General features: G+C 53.5%; 1 protein-coding gene across 9 annotated transcripts in view; it reads left to right on the top strand.

Moving 5' to 3' along the window:
• The window catches only part of MEGF11 (multiple EGF like domains 11), a 342,570-nt gene that overhangs the window by 296,645 nt on the left and 27,144 nt on the right, over positions 1 to 18,781 (top strand). For all 9 annotated transcript variants that reach the window (XM_032864652.1, XM_032864653.1, XM_032864658.1 and 6 more), the window contains exons 11-13: positions 12,226 to 12,346; positions 13,331 to 13,494; positions 14,511 to 14,613. In XM_032864652.1, coding sequence (XP_032720543.1) covers positions 12,226 to 12,346; positions 13,331 to 13,494; positions 14,511 to 14,613 — 388 coding nt within the window. The remainder of the gene's footprint in view (positions 1 to 12,225; positions 12,347 to 13,330; positions 13,495 to 14,510; positions 14,614 to 18,781) is intronic.

Genomic DNA, 18,781 nt, shown 5'->3' on the forward strand with positions numbered 1-18,781 from the left:
CCTGCTTTTTCTGTAGGCAAACCCCAAAGGATCCTTGCTGACTCCCCAACCCCCTCCTCCAGGATAAATCCTTAACCATGGCCATGGGCGTGCCCCAGCCAAGAGAGCCGAAATTGAAAGTAGCCTCAGACAGAAGCACGGTCAGGCATCCGTCAAGTAGTTCAGGGGACGGGTCAGCTTGCCGGGTGGTGGTGCGGCTGGAGGTCCCCACCAGGACCCCCGTCCCCACGGCAGCTCTATAATGAAGTTTTAGAATGTAAGTGAGGTTTGGTGGGGTAGGGTTCAGAGCCAATGACCCAGAATTCTTGAAGCATCTTTGGTGCAAAATGGTGGTTTATTGGAGCACAAGGGTAGGACCCTTGGGCAGAAAGAGCTGCTACCCTGGGGTTGTGAGGGTTGGCTGGTCATATACTACCACAAAGGGGGAGGTTAGGAAAAGGGAGGGTTTGAAAGGACTTTCATATGCTAAAGAGAACCTACAGGATACCTAAGGCTTTGCCATTGTCAAGTTATGGTTGTTTTTCCTTTCATTCAGTAAGGCCTTAATAGTAAGATAGTTGAGAGCTTCCTGGAGGAATGTCACAGTCCTGGTATCACCCACCCTTGTCAATAAGCTTTAGGTTTAGAAGAAATTTAACTTTACTTACATTTCCCTGTGCCTCAGCCTCTCTCAATTTTATGCAGGGGAAGGTGATGTTAGGGCTTCAGGAACGGAGTTATGGGTCTCTGGAAGTTAGACTATTAATAAGAAATCCACTTCCTTGTAAATCACTAGGACATTTGTAAACTCCGGTCTTTCAGGATTGTGATCTCTACAAGTTCACTATTTGTTTTTCCTTTAGGACAGCCAGGAGTGCCTGAGGAATGTCACATATGTCCCATGGTGGGGGAGGGGGGTCAGCCTCTGCTTTGTCCTCAGTTTGTCTTCTGTTCCTTCATCGGTTCTGCCACTGCCTAGCCGTCATCTCATGTGTTCTCCTACGGTGTTCTCATGTGCTCTCATGGGGGTGAGGTGGCACTGCCGCCATGTCATACACAAGGAAACAGGCTCAGAACGGTTTACACAGCTCTGAGAGTCTTGGCCTTGCCCATGTCCAGCCCGGTGCTGAGCCGGACCCCAGGCAGATGCTGCCAGGACGGGCCACTCCTGTCCCATCTCCCTCCGAGGCATTGCTCCCCTCTTTTCCCTGGCCTGCATCCCCAGACAGGCCCTGCCCCAGACTGGAAACCACCCCGTCCCTTCCTCTGGGGAGGCCAGATCTGCTCTCAGGTCCCTTCAAACCTGCCCCACCGAGGCCTTGGGGTCTTAAATGGGGAGCATGTTCCAGGCCCACGTTCTGTGTCGTGATGCGTTCTATGAGAAGTTGGCTGAGAAACCTCAGAGAGGCCGAAAAACCCCTAGGGCACCAGCTTTAGAAGGATGCAGAGAAGCTGTGCTTGGAGGATACGAGGGGAGTTGGTGTGGGCCGCAGGGGCAGCCTCTTCTCCTCCATTCTGTTTCTGTTCCCCAAGAAAAGCCTCTCAGGTCTCAACTGCTGGGCTTCCTTTGTAGTCAGTTCTAGACTTTTTCTTTAATGACTGACCCCACAATCAGTAAGCCATTGCCCTTGCCTGAGTCTGGGTTCTTAGCCTCTCTTAACAAGAAAGGAGTGGTCTAGACTCCTACCTTCCAGGGAGGGGCTTCCTAAAAGAGGCTGGAACCTTGGGTCACTTACCTGCTCTCAGACCCACCTTTGCCTTTAGGGCAAAGGGTGAATGAAGCCTGGCCCTCGGGTCCTTTCTGGCTGGGCCGGTCTGATTTCCAGGCTCCTGTCCCACCTTGGCTCCTCAGCCACGGCGCTCCAGTAGATGCTAACAGATTGCCTTCAGCTGGACCTCCACTCAGCCGTGCATGGCCCTGCCACAAGACCTTCCTTCCAACTACCACTTCCCTGGAATGCCCTTGCTGTCTGTTTTCCTGGCCAGAGCCTGCCCCTGCAGTATCTGGGCTCAGCTCTCTTTCCTTCTCCTCCTTGGGCAGACTTCTTGCTTTCTTCCCACTGGGACATAAGCTCTCCATAGGACAGCGGCCCGTCCGCTCTGGTGGCACACTGTAGATGTCTCCGTCTTCCCTATTGCACAGTTGCTGGGGAGGGTCTGCCTGATTCCTCCCTGTGTCCCTGCCCTTCCACTCCCCTCCAACCTTCCTAATTCAGGCCCCTGCCAGTCCTGGCCCAGTCTCTGGCACTGGGTCAGATCAGTACCTAGTCATTGACTAAGTGCACGAGTAGTTTAGAAGCAGCCCCTAAATAATGCCACGTTTTGCGTGGACCTTGGTCAACACACCCCATCGGCGTCTGTAGGACCCTCTGTCTCCCGTAATCTGGTGCCCACTTGCGACATTGTCACTGTCTCTGTACTGAGACTTGGGGCACATACCACCCAGCCTCAGAGGATCCGGGTTGCGCAATCCGCACGCACGCACCCCTCGTCTGTGCAGTCCCCTCATGTTGACCACGCATGTCCGCACCATACACAGCACGCTCAGAGCTACCACCTACAAAATCACCCTTGGGGCTCTGTGGCCAGGCTCAGCCCAGATGTCCGACACACCCATGCTTAGTTGACCCTGGTGGCCCTCACACCTGACTTGCAGGCTGCATGGGCCCCACCCGGAGGCCTTGAGAAGCTACCATCCAGATCAGGACCCCAGGACAATAGGCATAAATCCTCTCTCCGACCTGCTCTGCACCACCTGTAATGCATGTGTGCATCTAGTAGATGTGGAACCCGCATGTACTGTTCACGTGACATGCATCATGAGTGTGTACTACTGCTCGTGCACACGCGTGCACACACGCACACGTGCACGCACACACACAGGTCTCACCAGAAAACAGCCGGCAGAACATCTGGAAGTAGGGAGGTGGCCCTCTTGTGCCAGTGTCATCTTGTGCCCCTGTCCCACTCCGTGATCTGCAAACCCTCTCCTCTGTGCTCCTGAGGATCTCCCCTAATGCCCCACAGTAGGCTCCCCCAGCAGGGAAGAAGCAGGGTTTTCCTGGCACTTTTTGAAACCACTAAGGAAATCGTGAAACCTAGTTTAGAGTGATCGAGGCTGTAGGCCATCGGTGCTTGCCCAGGACCTCTCGAAGATTTGGGTTCAGCCTTGGCAGGGGAGCCTTTTCCTGTCCTCGGAAGGCCTACGGCAGAGACCCTGATCCTCTGTGGCCGGAATCCTCCCCACCCCCAGTCCCTCAGGGAGCACAGGAGCTGGCCTGGGTGCAGGGGGCAGGGCAGGGAGAGGGGGGTGAGGCCTAGAGTGAGGAGAGTGAAGCTGCCTTAGGAGGTGAGACTTACAGGGGCTGAGGCCCTCCGTGTGTGCCATGCCGACAGCGTGCCTGGTCACCAGCAGCGGTGTCACCGTTGTCATCACTGTACCCAGTGCCCTTTCAGAGGGTATGTGTTATCTGCTGGATGCCGGCACCCGCCCCAGGCTCATGCACGCTCGCATGACCTGTTATTCCACCATCTTAGCTTTATTCCTTCAAGTTCTAAAGGCCTTCGGGCTTTAGGGGTCTCCTGACATAAGATACAAATGCCCCTTAAGACTGACCACCGGAAACCCCTGGTAGCCATTTCTGCCTCCACCAGCAAGACATCTAACACCTAACATGTAGGAAGCCACGTAGTATAGGGTGTGGCATACGGGAGGTGCTCAGGACATTGGGGTCCCCAGCATTGCTGGCCTGTCTGCCATCAAGGCGGCCAGAGGGGAGAGCTTGGTCTGTGGAGTCAGTCAAGCCCTTTCCCCCAGTGACTTTGGGCAGGGTGACCCCTCCAGCCTCGGTTTGGCCTCTCTCTAGGGTGGGTCTTTCTCTAGGATGGTAATTCCTTCCTTGCAGGGCTATGATAAGAACAGAAGGGGACAGAGGGCAGTAGTCACAGGCTGGCACCAAGGGAGCAGCCCCAGGGGAGCAGTCTGTCCTAAGTCCTGTGGGTCCCCGCTGTCTGTAGGGGTGCAGGGCCGTGGACAGTGGTGAGGACCAGAGTCCTGCCCATACCTGCTCCCCTCTGCAGGGGATGCCCACAGTGCATGCAAGAATGCCACAGGGACCTTAGACCTGGGGGTCGCCCAGCCCAAAGACCTCTGTAAGCCCTCACTAGCCTGTGATGCCTTCTCTGAGCTCAGAGAGGACTCTCGGACTTACAGATGGGATGAGGGTAGCAATGCGGAGCAGAAGGGAGACTTTGTTTTACCAAGACAGCAGCTGAGTCTCCAGGAGGACGCCCTGTCTTACAGCCAGTAAGTGGCCTGGCTTTTACTTGAGCCCAGATGTCCTCCCTTGACCACACTCACTGCCTCTCAGGTCTCCCTGAAATACCTTGGTATCTGTTTTGGAACTGTTAGAAGGTGTCTGTGTTCCTCCAGAGAGGACTCCCTGAGTGGTCAGAGTTAGATAGCCTATTTGTGCAGGTTAGAAAAAGGCATCCCTTTCTTGAGACATTCTATGGACATCTGCCAGAAAATTGATGTCACGTGTACCCAAACTGCAATGACGGTCATGTGAATGGCCCCTGTAGAGTTGTGCAGTGCTTCATCTGCCCGACTGTACAGAGCAGCCTCAGGTCGCTGACAGCCAGTTCCTTTAGGATGGACAGAAAGAGATGGCTTCCAGGCCTAATCTTCAGCTCTCTTCTACCCATTCCCCCTTGGGAGCCAGACAGAATGACCCTGGGCATTCCCCCCTCAGCTTGGGGAGGCGGGGATGGGAATGGATATGACGAGTGGCCTCTAGCCTTCTCTCCCTCTCATCTCTCTGACCCTCTGCTCTTCATGCCTTATGCAGAGTTTCTTTTCCCCAACATGCATCCGCTGTCAGTTGCTGCTTTATCAGTGGCACGCTAATTAGGTCCAGTGAGGTTTGCTCTGCTTTGGAGAGGCCTCTGCAGTTGGCGTTCGTTCCAAGCTGTTCTCTCTCTGCCTTGTGGACCATGTGTCATTCTTCCTCCCCAGAAAATCATAAATGAGGATCCCTCTCTGGGACTCGCACTGCCTGAGCCTGGGAGCTGGAGTGGGGATCACTGAGACACTGAGAAGGGTGGGCAGGGGGAGAGCTAGCAGCCCAGGGCTGGCACTCTGCTTGGCAAGGAGCGGAGCCCTGTCTGGAGGGGGCTTTGTAAAGAATAGACAGCATGTGTGCGGCTGGTAGGGACGTGAGGTTGGACACCCAAGATCAGCCTGCGTTGGTGGCCCTGAACCTCTGGGGTTAGTAGAGGAGAGAGAGGAACAGGAGCAGCCAGTAAAGGTCTGTGAACTGAATGGATGGGATGCGTGAGGCCTCATCACCATGAGCCAGTACTCACTTACACCCACATGTAAGCCTCACTTACAACATATTCTGACCCGAGGTGCAGGGCCCTCTCTTACCTAAGCCGTCCATACTGCTACAACAAGAAGACAGGTGGGGCAGGGTGGCTTCCCTGGCTGGCTGTTCCAGAGTCCTCTCTGTCTAGCTCCCATAGGCTGGCAGGAGATGCCCGCCATCCCAGCCTGGACCTAGAGAATCCAGTTCCACTCTGTTCACCCTGCCTCCTACCCACATATTTAAGGGGGACCCAGGAAGGAACTTGCAACATTGCCTCCCTCTTTTGTGAGAGGGAAGGTCCACCGCCTCCCATCTCCCTCCTCCCCCCACTCCAAAAACGACTCATTAACCTCTGGCCCCTTGCAAGGAAAATGGATGGTCCACACAAGAAGCCCAGCTGCTGATTAATTTTCCCAAACAGGGCCAAACTACAAAGCAGCATATTGCAGGGGAGAAAATTCAATAAATAGCATTTGAAACAAATTTAATAGAACATATAGCTCATTACCCACTGGGGTCTGGGCCTCTGCTGCCACACTGTGCAGTAAGGCAGGTGGACGGGGTGGGGGAGATTCGCATCTCTTTAGCAGGACCAGCTCCAGGGGTTCCATTCTGGCAGTAGCTCTTTCAAATCAGGTTCAAGATGTTAATAGCCAATGCTGCATCTATAATTAACGGGCCTTTGGATGGGAAGAGGTGCTCACATCCGTCCTCCATTCACAGAGCGGAGACGCTGAGCAGGACTGGTAGGCTTTCCCCTAGCAGAAGCTGGAACCTGGGGCACCCCTCTCTGAGTGAGGGCTCCTCTCTTCCAGGGGCTGCAGGGTGCGAGCTGTGTGGAGGTGAGATGAGGATAGAGAGGGATGTAAGGATACTCAGGCATCAACTTCCGGGTGCTGAGAAAGGCTCAAAGCATCTGGGCTTCAGCAGGCAGCCCTTCCTTAAGGTCAGGGCCATGTCTCGTGGACGTTGGATGCTTTGGTGGTGAGTGTGCTGTCCGTCCGTACGAACAGGGGCAGCGTAGGCTGTCTCAGAGTTTGAGTCCAGCTAGGCTGTTAAGACCCTGTGCTTGAAATGAGAGCCAAGAGATCAGGTTCCAAGCTTCTCCCTGCCTGGCATTGGCCGTATGGCCTTGGGCAAGTCACTTGCCCTCTCTTGGCCTCAGTTTCCTTACCTGTAAAACAAGGCACCTGGAGCAAATGATTCTCAAAGTCCTTCCAGCTCTGGTACAATGGGCTGTTCCCCACCCCCACCCATGTTACCGATGGTATGTGGCCAGGCCCAGGCCATGCATTAGCAGAGGAGGTGGTCACCTAGCTGGTGTGATTGGTAGAGCCCCAGGGGGACTCCCCAACCCTGGGCCTCCATTTCTATTGTTCCTCCCTTCTTCGGGCTAAAACTCCTCCTGCAGGCAAGAAAATGTTCAGAGAGTCCAAGCTGGAGGGCCCTTAGAGACAACCCAACCAGTGGTTCCCAGCTAGTCCCTTGCAAAAGGCTGTAGCAGGTGGGCAAGAGAGGTTTTGACATTTCCCAGAGCCTGCAAGCAGCCTTCCATCACCTGGGATGAAGCAAATTCAAACACCAAGGTTTTTCTTTTGCTTTTAATTAGAATTAAATTAACTCTCTGTGACATTTCAGGTGAGCGCATGTTCATCAGAAGCTCTGATTGGTTGTGGGTGACGTCACTGGGATTTCTAGGTCATGGTTGGTGGACAAGATGCTGCCACCAGAGTCACACGGCATGTGGTCACTGCCAAATTGCACCTGTTCAATACGTGACTGGCCGTAGACCCCAGCACAGAGAATCAGCAGCGTCTTTCAGACTGAGAAGGCTTTGTAGAGGGTAGATGCTCACAGGGGTCCTTGGTGGTAAAAAGTTGGGGAGACAAATTGATTTTAATAACCACATATAATCGAATAGGAAACCAAGGTCTGTGTATTGTGTGGCGCGAACCCAAGTCCATCAGAAGGGAACTCTGTCTTCACAGCAGTGAGTGATGTGCTGGATGGGGATCTTGGGGAACAGCCGTGGTACAGGGCCTGAGGTGCTCCTTGCTGAAGGAGTTAGGGTGTCAGTGCTAAGCTATGCGAGGCACGGCGGGGGTGGGGTGGCGCCAGATGCAAACTCCCCAACTTCACCTCTGATGTGAGCTCACAAGCCAGGCTCTTGTCCTGTCCTTTTCCCAGGATTGTGAAAAGATCAATAGATGTGAATTCAGGGCTGGTCTGGGCCAGGGCTGGGGGCAGGGAGCAGACAGGACGTGGATCCGAAGCCTTTCCCCAAAGGAGGACTGGCCTGCGGATCTCAGCTCATGGCCCTCTGGCTTACAGTCTTCTTTTCACAAAGGCCCTGGGCTTGATCATCTCTGCCACCCTGTTCAGCTCAGAGGGTCTTGTCTCCTTGAGCAGATGCCCTGGAGGCCGGCTGGTCAATTTTCCAGTTGGGCTTCTCCTGCTCAGCCTGGCCAGGCAGGGTTTGGGCAGAGAGTGGCAGGATCTGGCCTGGCTTTCCCTTTTCACAAGAGGCCCCCAGAGAGGCCCAGAGTCAGTATGGTAGGCTCAGTCCTTAGACCAGACAATATTCAGCTTCCTGTGTGTGACAGGAGCCGTGGATCCTGGGCCGGCTGGGGCCCCTCAGCCATGTGTGCTACGCTGTAGAATACCAATGCTCTGTGCCTGTACTGAGCTAACTCAGACAGGTAAGATCCCTGTTCTCATGAAACTTCTAGTCTAACTGGGGGAGGAAACAGCGAATCTGTGGACAGCTCAGACACACCCGGACGAAGGCAAGCGTGTGCTTGTGTGGATACTGCCTGGGACCTGCCCCAGGGCAGAGAGTGTCAGAATCCTGGGTGCCCCTGGAACCCACTACCAGGGCTGGCCCCATGTAGCAAACATTCGTTGAATTGCCTGGCAGGAGAGAGAAAGCATATGGAAAGTGCCCAGGCCTTCTGGTTGTCCACAGAAGCCAGCGTGTACGCACAAACGTCTCATTTCGATTCAACAACATTTATTGAGGGCCCATTACGTACCAGCAGGGTCTCAAGCCCCAAGAATCTCGACATGAATAAAACCAGATCCCTGTCTCCCTGAGCTCCCAGCCCAGGGCAGAGGCAGGCACATGAGCCAATCAGGACCCCCAGTGTGCTCAGCTGGGAGTGACTGTGTATGCTCCCGTTCCCACGAGGGCAGGACTGGGAAGGGAATACAGCCGGGGCCGGGGGAGTGGGGAAGATGAGGAAGGAGTCACAAATTTCTACTCAAATCCACCCAGGCAGGTAAACAGATACCCTCAGACCCACACACATATGCACACACGTATGCCTGCACACGCACACACATACACTCTCTTAGGTGTATACACTGACTACCTAAGCATGTGTAGACACAAATACTGTGTAGACTCAGATGTCTCACAAGCCATCATGATTAAAGCCTGCTAGTGGTTCCCCAATCTGGGGAGGTGTGCGGGTGAGAGGATGGCTTGTGTGTTGGGAGCGGGTACTTAGGGCACCTTGGGAATCACTCCAGCTGGGCCAGGGGATTCCTGGAGGTGGGCAGAGCTGGTAGTCTAAATCTGATAAGTGAGGCTGGCTATTGGCTTGCTGTGATTGTCAGTCACCAGAGACAGCCAATCAGCTGCAGACCAGACCTGACACTCAGCTCAGTGGCCAGAAGTAGGGAATTGGATGAGGACTTTACCTGTCAGTACTGGTGCTTCTTGAGGAGCTCAAACCAGGTAGGAGTCAGGACAGCAGGGTGGAAGAAGGGGAGTGCTAGGAGTTAGCTGTGGCACACTCACAACCCTTCACCTTAGAAACTGCTCAATTCCCTATTTGCACTTTTTGCTATTGGGAGCTATCAAATGGAAAGTGTTTGGAGGAGCTCCTGGCACACAGTAGCCTCTCAGTGAGCAGTCATTCTGTCCCCCAAGACCGTGCCCCTGGTGTGTGCCTGTTTCAGCTGTGAGGAGGGGAACCTGGGCATCAGCCTGTAGGAGGTAGCAGAAGGTGAGCCTGGGGGCACAAAGCTAGGATTCCTGCCCCCAGTGAGCACCAGCCCTCCTCCACTCCCCAGGGCCCAGCGTTGTTCATCGAGTGAGAGATGGCTCCCTCCTTCAGAGCTGCCTTCTGCCAAAACCTTGCAGGGTTTTGTGCATTTCTTCCATAAGCGATATTTCTTTGCAGTAATAATAGCTTTTGCTGCACTTTCTGCCTGCCAGGCACGGTTCTCTCCACTTCAGATAAAACTCAACAATCATACAAGGTAGGGACGTTACTTTTCGCATTTTACGGATGCAGGAGCTGAATCCCAGAGTGGTTTAGTAAAGTGTGCAAGGTCATGCAGTGAGTAGGTGGCGGATGCAGGATGACCCCAGAGTCCATTCTCTAACCATAGGGCTCTGCCACCTTTCCAGAAGGAAGATCTGATTCTTTCTCCTCTTTCCCTGCCTTCCCCTTTCTCCTTACGAATGCCCCAGAGGGCTCTGGATAAGTCACGGAGTCTCAGCTTCCTTCTCTGGGAAGGAGAAAGTCCTCTCAGCCTGGTGACCTCAAGCAGTCGGTATCCCTGCATGGGTTTCATTGGGAGGAAATGGTGCCCCAGTGTGGCATTTGGGGGGTGGGGGCAGATATTCCAGGCTGGGCACTCTGCATCTTGTCCCTTGAAGTAGGGCCAGGACGGAGAGTCCTCTCTGAACCCCATCAGCAGACCTGCATCCCCCTGGGAGGAACGGGGCTAGAGCCACTAATAAGGAGACCAGGAGAGAAACCCCTCTCCCTGGAAGGAAATTGATGCAGAGAAACTCATAAGCTGGGCATGCAATTTGCATGTGGGCCAAGGCCTTCAGAGCTTAAATACATTCCTAGGGGCTATTTATAGTCTGGGAAAAATTAGAGTTTTCTGGGTAATGGGAGTGCTACAGACTCTAGCTGGTCAGGGCCTTCCAGGGACTGGCAGATAATAGAGTGGAAACCATGGAGCCTTCTGGGGAAGGACTCCAACTTCTAGTGACCACACAGAGCAGACAGCCCCAAGGTGGGCTCCTGAGGTCGGGAAGGCATGTCCTGGGGGGCTCAGGGAAGAACGCCCGAACCCCATTACCTGGCATTCTAGGCTCCCAACTCCCCTTTAAATATCCCTCTCACCTCTACCTACACAAACTCCTCCCCCAGCCACCCTTAGAACATTCTCCACTCTCACACTCCTCTGTGCTCTTGTCACACTCTTCCTACGTGGACTGCCTTTACCTCACTCTTCTCTGGTAAGCTGAAGGCTCCTACCCCTCAAGGCCCCTGACATCCCCATTCCTGGTCCCCACTGCCCTGTCCCTTGCCCCTACTCTGAACCTTTCACTGGAACCAGTCGCCTACCCACAGAGGTCTGGTGTAGTGGGCACTGTAGTGTGCCCATCACATTCATGCTTTGGGCCTGAGGCACCCCTCCTTTCCCAGCTTCAGGAAACAGGGGTCCCTAGCTTCGTCCCCCTCCAGAAGCTGCCCTCAGTCAGAGGGGCTGATTCATACAAAACCATGCCTCCTTCCCGGGGCAGGAGATAACCAGTTCTTGGGTGGGTGGGGGTGGGGGGGTAGGAAGGTCCCCTCTCTCTTATTCCACTGGTTGGATGATTCGAGGGCCATCCCAGCTTCAGAGCTTCCTGGTGGATCTGTAGAAGCCACTGTTGTAACCACACCTCTGTGCAGGTTCCCCCTCAGCCCCTGTCCCATCCTGCCTCCCTTTCCCCTCATAGGGGCCATTCTCAAGAGCCTACTAATCTCCACCTTGGAGAATGCTTTCTGGGCAAGCCAGTTTCTGACAGCTGGTGACAGAATGGCTAAGCCACCAGCCCGGTGCCAGTAGAGATAACCGTTCTTAGTGCCCTGACCTGGGCCGAGTTACCTAAGTTCTCCATCGGATCACTTTATCCATAAAATGGGAATAATGCTGAGGCACTAATCTCCGGCGAGTCTTGTGAGGATTAAACATGATGATGTACACATGCACCTGATATTAAGAAAGCGCTCAGTAGACGCTAACTATGACTGTCTACATTTAACTTCTCTGAGGTTCAGGTATGTGGGGATAAAGTCTTACTTTCTGTGTCATGGGGTTGTCGGTGAGAGTCAAATAATATTGAGAGGCAAAGGGTTGCATTCTGTGCTGCCGGGACCTGACACAGACTCGCAAGTTCCGTGGGGGCTTTGCCCACCTAGAGCTTTAGCCAGGAAGCCTGACCCCTCCCCTGACTGGGGACAATCACTATATTAGTTTCTTATTACCACTGTGACAAACTACCATGAGTTCAGTGGCTTAGGGCAACTAAGATTTCATATCCTACAGTTCTGCAGGTCAGACATGGGTCTTATCAGACTAAAGTCAAGGTCTGCAAGCTGTGGTCCTTTCTGGAGGTTCCAGGGGAGAATCCACTTCCTGCTCATTCTGGAAGTTGGCAGAATTCAGTTCCCAGGGTTGTAAGACCGAGGTCTGAATGTTCTTGCTGACTCTAAAATGAGGGTTGATACTGCCTTTCACAGCCAAGGGGCTGTGCTCCCCTTCCACCATCTTCAGGGTCAGCACAGGCTGGTGGAGGACTTCCTTTGGTGTATCTCTCTCACTGGCTTTAGTCATCTTCCACTTTCAAGGACTCATGTGATTAGACTGGGTCCACCTGCGTAATCTAGAATATTCTCCCCATCTCAAGTCCTTAATCACGCAAAGGCAGAGTCCCCTTTGCCATGCAAGGTACCATATTCGCAGGTTCCAGGGATTAGAACATCGATATTTTTTGTGGGAGCTGGAGGGGATGGCATTATTCTGCTCCTATAGCCCACCAGCGTGGGACACCGTCTGATCCAAAATTCACCTCCTCCTCTTCTAGGGAGAGATCTGTGCAGTTCCGTGTGCTGCAGGGACCTATGGCCCCAACTGCTCATCTGTCTGTAGCTGTGACAACGGTGGCACCTGCTCCCCTGTGGACGGCTCCTGCTCCTGCAAGGAAGGTGATGTGCCTTCTTGCCCAATCCCATCCCCCGCAGATGTGCGCACCATCCAGGTGGGCTGCCAGCTAAGGAGTCTGGGCTGCTCCTGCCTTATCCCCCCACACGCAGGTTCAGGGAGCTTAGAGATCAGGTCCTAGCCAGGGAAACCCAGGCCAGGGAGTTCAGTAATGGAGGGGATTAGTTATAATGGTGTTGGAATAGCTGGGGGAGCACAGGAGGGAAAGTGTGCTAACCAGAGATTAGAAGTGGGGGGAAGGAGCAGCCACTACTCCTGAGTGGAAACCATGGAGCCTTCTGGGGAAGGACTCCACCTTCTAGTGACCACACAGAGCAGACAGCTCTGTGGGTAGGAGGGACAGGTGGAGGAAGTGGAGTTCTGGAGTTTGGGAGTGAGGGTCACCTGATGGCAGCTGGGGCGTGGATAGAGGGGCTTTGTGACAGCGGCAGAGCAGAGGGGAGACCCAGCCACCACCACCATCAGAGAGGCCCTGCCCAAGGCCAACAAAGAGGAGGAGGGACCTCGTGTCTCTCCTGCTCCCCACCTCCAGTCTGTGAGCCAGGTCTCCCTTGGTGAATGCAGCCCACCTGGCAGCCGGCTGATGGGGAAGCCAGGGATACACACCTGCAAGGTGCAGCCCCCGTGACACAGATCAGAGGCGGGGTCAGGGAGAAATGGATCTAAGACCAAACAGGCTGATGACCTCCTGATTCCACCCTGGGCAGAGCTAGACCTCCCCGTCTCAGGGGTGCCCTGCCTCAGGTGGGATGGTGCACCTGCAGGGCAAGCTGTGAGATCCCGTGGGCTGACCTTAGGTCTCCTAATAACCCTGCTGAGTTTCAGAGCAGACTCCATGTGGAATGTGTGTTCTGACCTGGTGAGCAGAGAAACGGCCATTTCGGGGGCAACGTACAGAGCTGGGGGAGTAGGCAGAAAGCCGTGCGGGGCCATGACAGAGAGCTGACAGACCCTTTCCCTCCCCTCAGGGTGGCAAGGCCTGGACTGCACCCTACCATGTCCCAGCGGGACGTGGGGCATGAACTGTAACGAGAGCTGCGCCTGTGCCAACGGGGCAGCCTGCAGCCCCACAGATGGCTCCTGCTCCTGCACTGCCGGCTGGCTCGGAGACGCCTGCGAACTGCCCTGCCCGGTGAGTGCCTGTGTCCTGGCTTGCCCTCTCCCTGCAGCTGTCGGTTGTCTGGCTGCAGAGGTGTACAGGGAGGAGCCTTGGCCCAGGGGGTGGGACCCTTGGATTCCAGTCTTTCACGTGTAGAATGCCAATTGTCTGGCAGGCTTAGTGCCCTGGCCTCACTTCCCCCTTGCAGTGCTTGGTCAACATCATTAACTGACCCGGGCACCCTGACTGGAGCCCAGGGGCAACCTCAGAATCCTTCCCAGCGCAGTGCCACAGGACAGCCCTTACCAGTCCCGCAGAGTGGCCACTCCTCGCTCATTTTAATGGCCGGGGTATGAGAGGACAAAACCAAGCTCTATTCAGTGATAACCACACAGGCTTGCTCACCAATCTTAATCTAAGAGACAAATAAGTTCAACCAAGCAAAATGTGATATTGTTGAATGAGGCCTGTAGTCCTGGGTTCCAGTGCTGACTTCGCCACATCCTAACTCTGTAACCTTGAATGTGTTCCTTCACCTCTCTGACCCTATTTCTCGTCTTTCAGTGGTGACTGTAATAGAACCATGCCATAGATCTGCTGTGAAGGTTAAGACAAATGAGTGGTAACAGGCTCTCGATACCTGAGGAGCACACGACAAATGTTGGTTGCTACCGTCTTCCCTAGAAACAAAGAGCAAATCGGTCATTCTTAGCATGTGATCAGTGCATTACAGTTTGCAAAATGCATTCACATTTACAGTTTTACTTATCACCATCTACAGCCGTTCGAGCTTGACCATCGACAAGTGGGGCATGACCATCACCCTCTCCTTCCAAACCCCGTACTTCTCAACACAGCCTGAGAATTATTTGGAGTGGCCTCGTGGCCACGGGGCTCATCAGTGATAAAAAGTGCTCCCGCTCCACTCTGGCCAGTCTCTCTGTGTCCCCTTGGGGCAGCGGCTCACTTTTGTTATCAAAATCCAACAGAAGTCAGTGAAGCTCTGGGAGTCAAGGACTGATCATTTTTCTGGCCCCTTCCCTCCACAGGACGGCACATTTGGGCTGAACTGCAGCGAGCGCTGTGACTGCAGCCACGCGGATGGCTGCGATCCTGTCACGGGCCACTGCTGCTGCCTGGCCGGATGGACAGGTAACCGCCGCCCCCGCCGCGCCCCCACCCAGGGCCTGGGAAACCAGGTTCTTGGTGTTCTACTTCTCCTGACTGTTCTTTCTCTTTCTCTTTCACTTCTTCTTCTTGCTCCTTATGCATGCATATTGCCCTTCTCTCCTCTGGGCCTCAGTGCTCCGTTCCCTACAGTTCAAACAAACCAATCACTGAACACCTATTACGTGCAGGCTTTGTTCTAAAGGCCAGGAACATACCGGTAAGAAATCAGACACAGGCTAACACATGGTGACTGCAGGTGCCTAATCTGTGTTCACAGAGGATATGGCAGAGAGGCAGACAGAGACCTTCTGCTTAGCCCAGCCTCACACTCCTGGTCCCTTGTATGTGTCTGTCAGCCTGTCTCCCAAGCACATGGCAAATCCATCCCACTGCCACCATCCTGGTCGTCTAAGCACCATCTCTCAGCTGGCCTGGCCTTGGCCTTTTCCTTGGTCTCTGGGCCTCCCCTCTTGCTCAGCTGCATCCATTTTGCATATGGTGGTGAGTGAACTTCTCAAACCCCAGCTCCGTTCACATCAGTTCCTGCTCAGGGTGCCTCTTATAGAAAATCCAAAGTCTGGATTTTCCCTAGGACCTGGGCCCCCAACCAACCCCTTTTGCCCCCTCCTGTCACTCACTACATAGCAGCCACTTGGGGGGACCACCTTCCTGACCCCAGGCCTTTGGATGTGCCTCTTCTCTGAATGCATGCCCTTTTTTTTTTTCTGCATTTGATGATGCCCTGTCCCCATTATAGCCCGGCCAAGACTATGTAAGAGACCCTCTTCCTGATGCTTGTAATATCCTACACTTTTCTTTTTTTGCCATACTTACATCAACTGTCACTGAACAGTCATTCAAGTATTTATTTAATATCTGCCTCCCCAGCTAGACCAGCAGCTCTCCGGAGGCAGGGCCTTGCTCACCCCGGTGTCCACAGCCTGCCACCCACTGAGAGACAGATGACATGGTGGTTAAGAACACCGAGTTGGAGCCAGACTGCCTGGTTTTGTGACCTTGGGCAAGCCCTTTAGCCTCTCACGGCCTGAATTCTCCATCCATAAACGGCAGATAATTACAGTCCTTGCAATTACAGGGTCATTTTGAAGTTTAAAGGAGTTAATACATGGAAGTCCTAACAGGGCATGGCGCTGTGCTCAATAATTGCAGCCCGTGAATACAGGAAGTGATTAATAAATGCCGTGCCATGTGAATGCACACAGTCCCAGAGTGGTGGGCAGAGAGAGAGAGACACAGGCATTCCTGGCAGCGTGGGTCTTCAGATTAGCGTTGGCACCAGGTTGCCGAGCAGCCTCTGTGTCCCACCACTAGAAAGTGGGAGCAGCGGAAGGCCAGGGCCTTTGCTTCCTTGGAAGCATCTCTGCCCTGGCTCGTGGCCTGCCCTGTGGTACAGAGTAAGGCCTCGCCTTAGTCACTGGCCCCCCAGACTCCTAGCTGGAGCCAAGTGGAAATCCACTTTAATTTTTCATGGCCTTAATTTCAAGGGAACCGATAAGATTTTAATGATGGCTGGTGCTTAAAAATTCTGTCTTTGATGGACAACTTTTCAGCAAGGCCTCTGCTGTTCTCATATAAAGCTGATTTTCCCAATATGGTCCTGAAGTCATTTCAAAGGAGGGAATGATGTCCTGGGGTTTGTCATTTAAAAGGAGATCAGGGAAGGAAAAGAAGGGAACGTGGGGTGGACCCTGGACTGCTACTCTGTGAACCCTTCCCGCCCGTTCCTGCCCCAAGAAGTCTGTCCCTGTCTTCCCAGCTCCTGGCACAGTGCTCATGCCTGGGCTCAACACCAGTTTTGCTCTGCCCTAAATACGCACAGGCCTTCTCCCCTTGCCACACAAGCCACAGGCGCTAATAGGTGCCCTCATGTCTCATTCACTTTGCCCTGTACATGGCAGGTGTTCAGTAAATGTCTATTGAAGTAAATTGAAAGCAGCTGGGCTCTAACCATATATGGGTTTTTCCCCTTGGAGCGAAGGAACCTCCAAGGTGATCTACTCTAACCTTCTCAGACTATAGATGAGGAAAGGGAGTTGTTCAAGATCTCAGGGCATTAGTGCCGATAGGATGGGGACACGGGATTGCATCGTAAGAAGGAGCCATCTATTCATTCAATTAGCATTTATTGACTTAAGCAATCACCAGGTCCTTAGTTGGCAACTACCACGTATCCAGCACTGCTCCAGGCTCAGCAATAAATAGCAAAATTCAATAACAGCGATAGTCTCTAGACATCTATTATGTGCCAGACACCGTGCTGGGCATCAGAGAAGTAAAGATAACCCAGATGGTGTCCTGTCCACCAAATAATGGTGGACCTGCACCAAATAAGGAGGGTCGGAAGTGTCAATAAGCCATGTTCCCTGCCTTCAAATTGCTAGCAGGGGAGATAAGATTTACATTTGAAACATTCAAATAATAGGCAGGGACAAAGCTGTAAACCACTGACTATCCAAGAGATGCTTGAATCCCTGGGCAGACATCTGGGAAGGCTTCCTGGAGAAGGAGGACCCCTAGCAGCCCCTGAAGGATGGAGGCTGCTGAGTTGCTGACCTTGTGGCATGAACTTGAGGTCATGATACATGGATTCTTAGCCTAGCTTTACAACCATCAATATGGATGTGTAGCGAGTCCTGAAAAATAAAGCAGGGAGATTCCCTAGGGATAAGACCCGGAAGGATCTCTGAGGGGGATTATTATCTCTATTTAACTACTGGGAAAACAGGGTTTAGATAAGGCAACTGGTGAAGCTATTTCTTTTCTTTTCTTTTTTTTTTTTTTGAAAGATTTTATTTATTTATTTGACAGAGATCACAAGCAGGCGGAGAGAGAGGAGGAAGCAGGCTCCCTGCTGAGCAGAGAGCCCGATGCAGGGCTCAATCCCAGGACCCTGAGATCATGAACAGAGCCAAAGGCAAAGGCTTTAACCCACTGAGCCACCCAGGCGCTCCTAGTGAAGCTATTTCTTTTCAGAAGCCATGCTTGGAAGACCCTCCCACAGGCCAAGGGGCGGCCCCTTTGGCCACTCCAGTAGAACCTGGGCTCTCCATGCAGGGGAAAACCCTGGACCCTTCTCCCCACTCAAGTCCCAGTGTCCTTAAGTTCCAGGGAGTTCTTAGGACATATGAAAACCTTCAACAGCCACCCCCCTTGCTGCCACCTGCTATCAGCATAACCTCCTTACAGCCATGGTTCTCAGTTCCCAAGAAAAAGGACCCCTTTGTGATGTGAAAAAACTTTTCATACACATGAGAGTAGCTGTACTTTTAAATATCTGTTGATGGGGAGAACACGCCATAGCAAGGAGCTGCCATGGAGTCAAGGGGGCTTTTGTGTGTGTTGGGTTTCATGAATCACGGTGGTTCCTGCAGATGGGTTTAGGAAAGAGCAGCGTGCCCCAGGTGCCTTGGTCAGCCTGCAGCGAGTGCCTGGGGCCCAGATGGGGTCCGAGGTCCCTGTCAGGTGGCAGAGCTCTGCCCTAGTCCAGGGTACCTCCCGGGAAGAGCAGAGTCACCCGGCCTGCGGTCTGATCTTGGCTTTCCTACAGAAGAATTCCTTGGTCACAGCTTCTGTGTTCCCAGAGAAGGGGAGACTTGAAGCTGTATCCAAAGCTTCGAGCAGGCTCATGGTTCTGGCTTCCCCAGGCTCCTCTTCGGTCAGTCAGCGGGGTTTGTCCCGGATTAGCCCCTGGAGCACCCAAAACTGTCCTGCGCGAGACCTCCGTCAAGGGGTGAAGTGTGCCGGCCAGGTTCCCTCCCTCCACAAAGAGGCCTCATCTCTCAGAGAGTGGCACCAAAAGCCCTCCCTGTGCTTCCAAATTGAGATGTTACAGGGAGGGAATGTGGGCGCTCGACTAGATGAGCACTGCAGGAATGAGTAAAGGCACGTTGCGCCCCCCGCTCTCTCTGGCTGCTCAGCCTTCCCTCGCTTTCCCACGGGCTCGGTGGGCTTGTACAATTCCAGCCTGCCTCCAAATTGGTCCCACTGCTCTCCTGCTGCTGCTGGGCTGGCTGTCTTCGCCCGGCCTGAGCCTTCCTCCCCCTTTCTGTCTCTTTCCCATAATCCCTGTCCCCGTAACAAGGCAGACATGATTTTCAAACTAATTCCGCTTTTCTCTAAGCCTCTGATG

The sequence above is a fragment of the Lontra canadensis genome, unplaced genomic scaffold (genome assembly GCF_010015895.1).
Source record: "Lontra canadensis isolate GAN:19392208 unplaced genomic scaffold, GSC_riverotter_1.0 scaffold28, whole genome shotgun sequence".
Taxonomy (NCBI): domain Eukaryota; kingdom Metazoa; phylum Chordata; class Mammalia; order Carnivora; family Mustelidae; genus Lontra; species Lontra canadensis.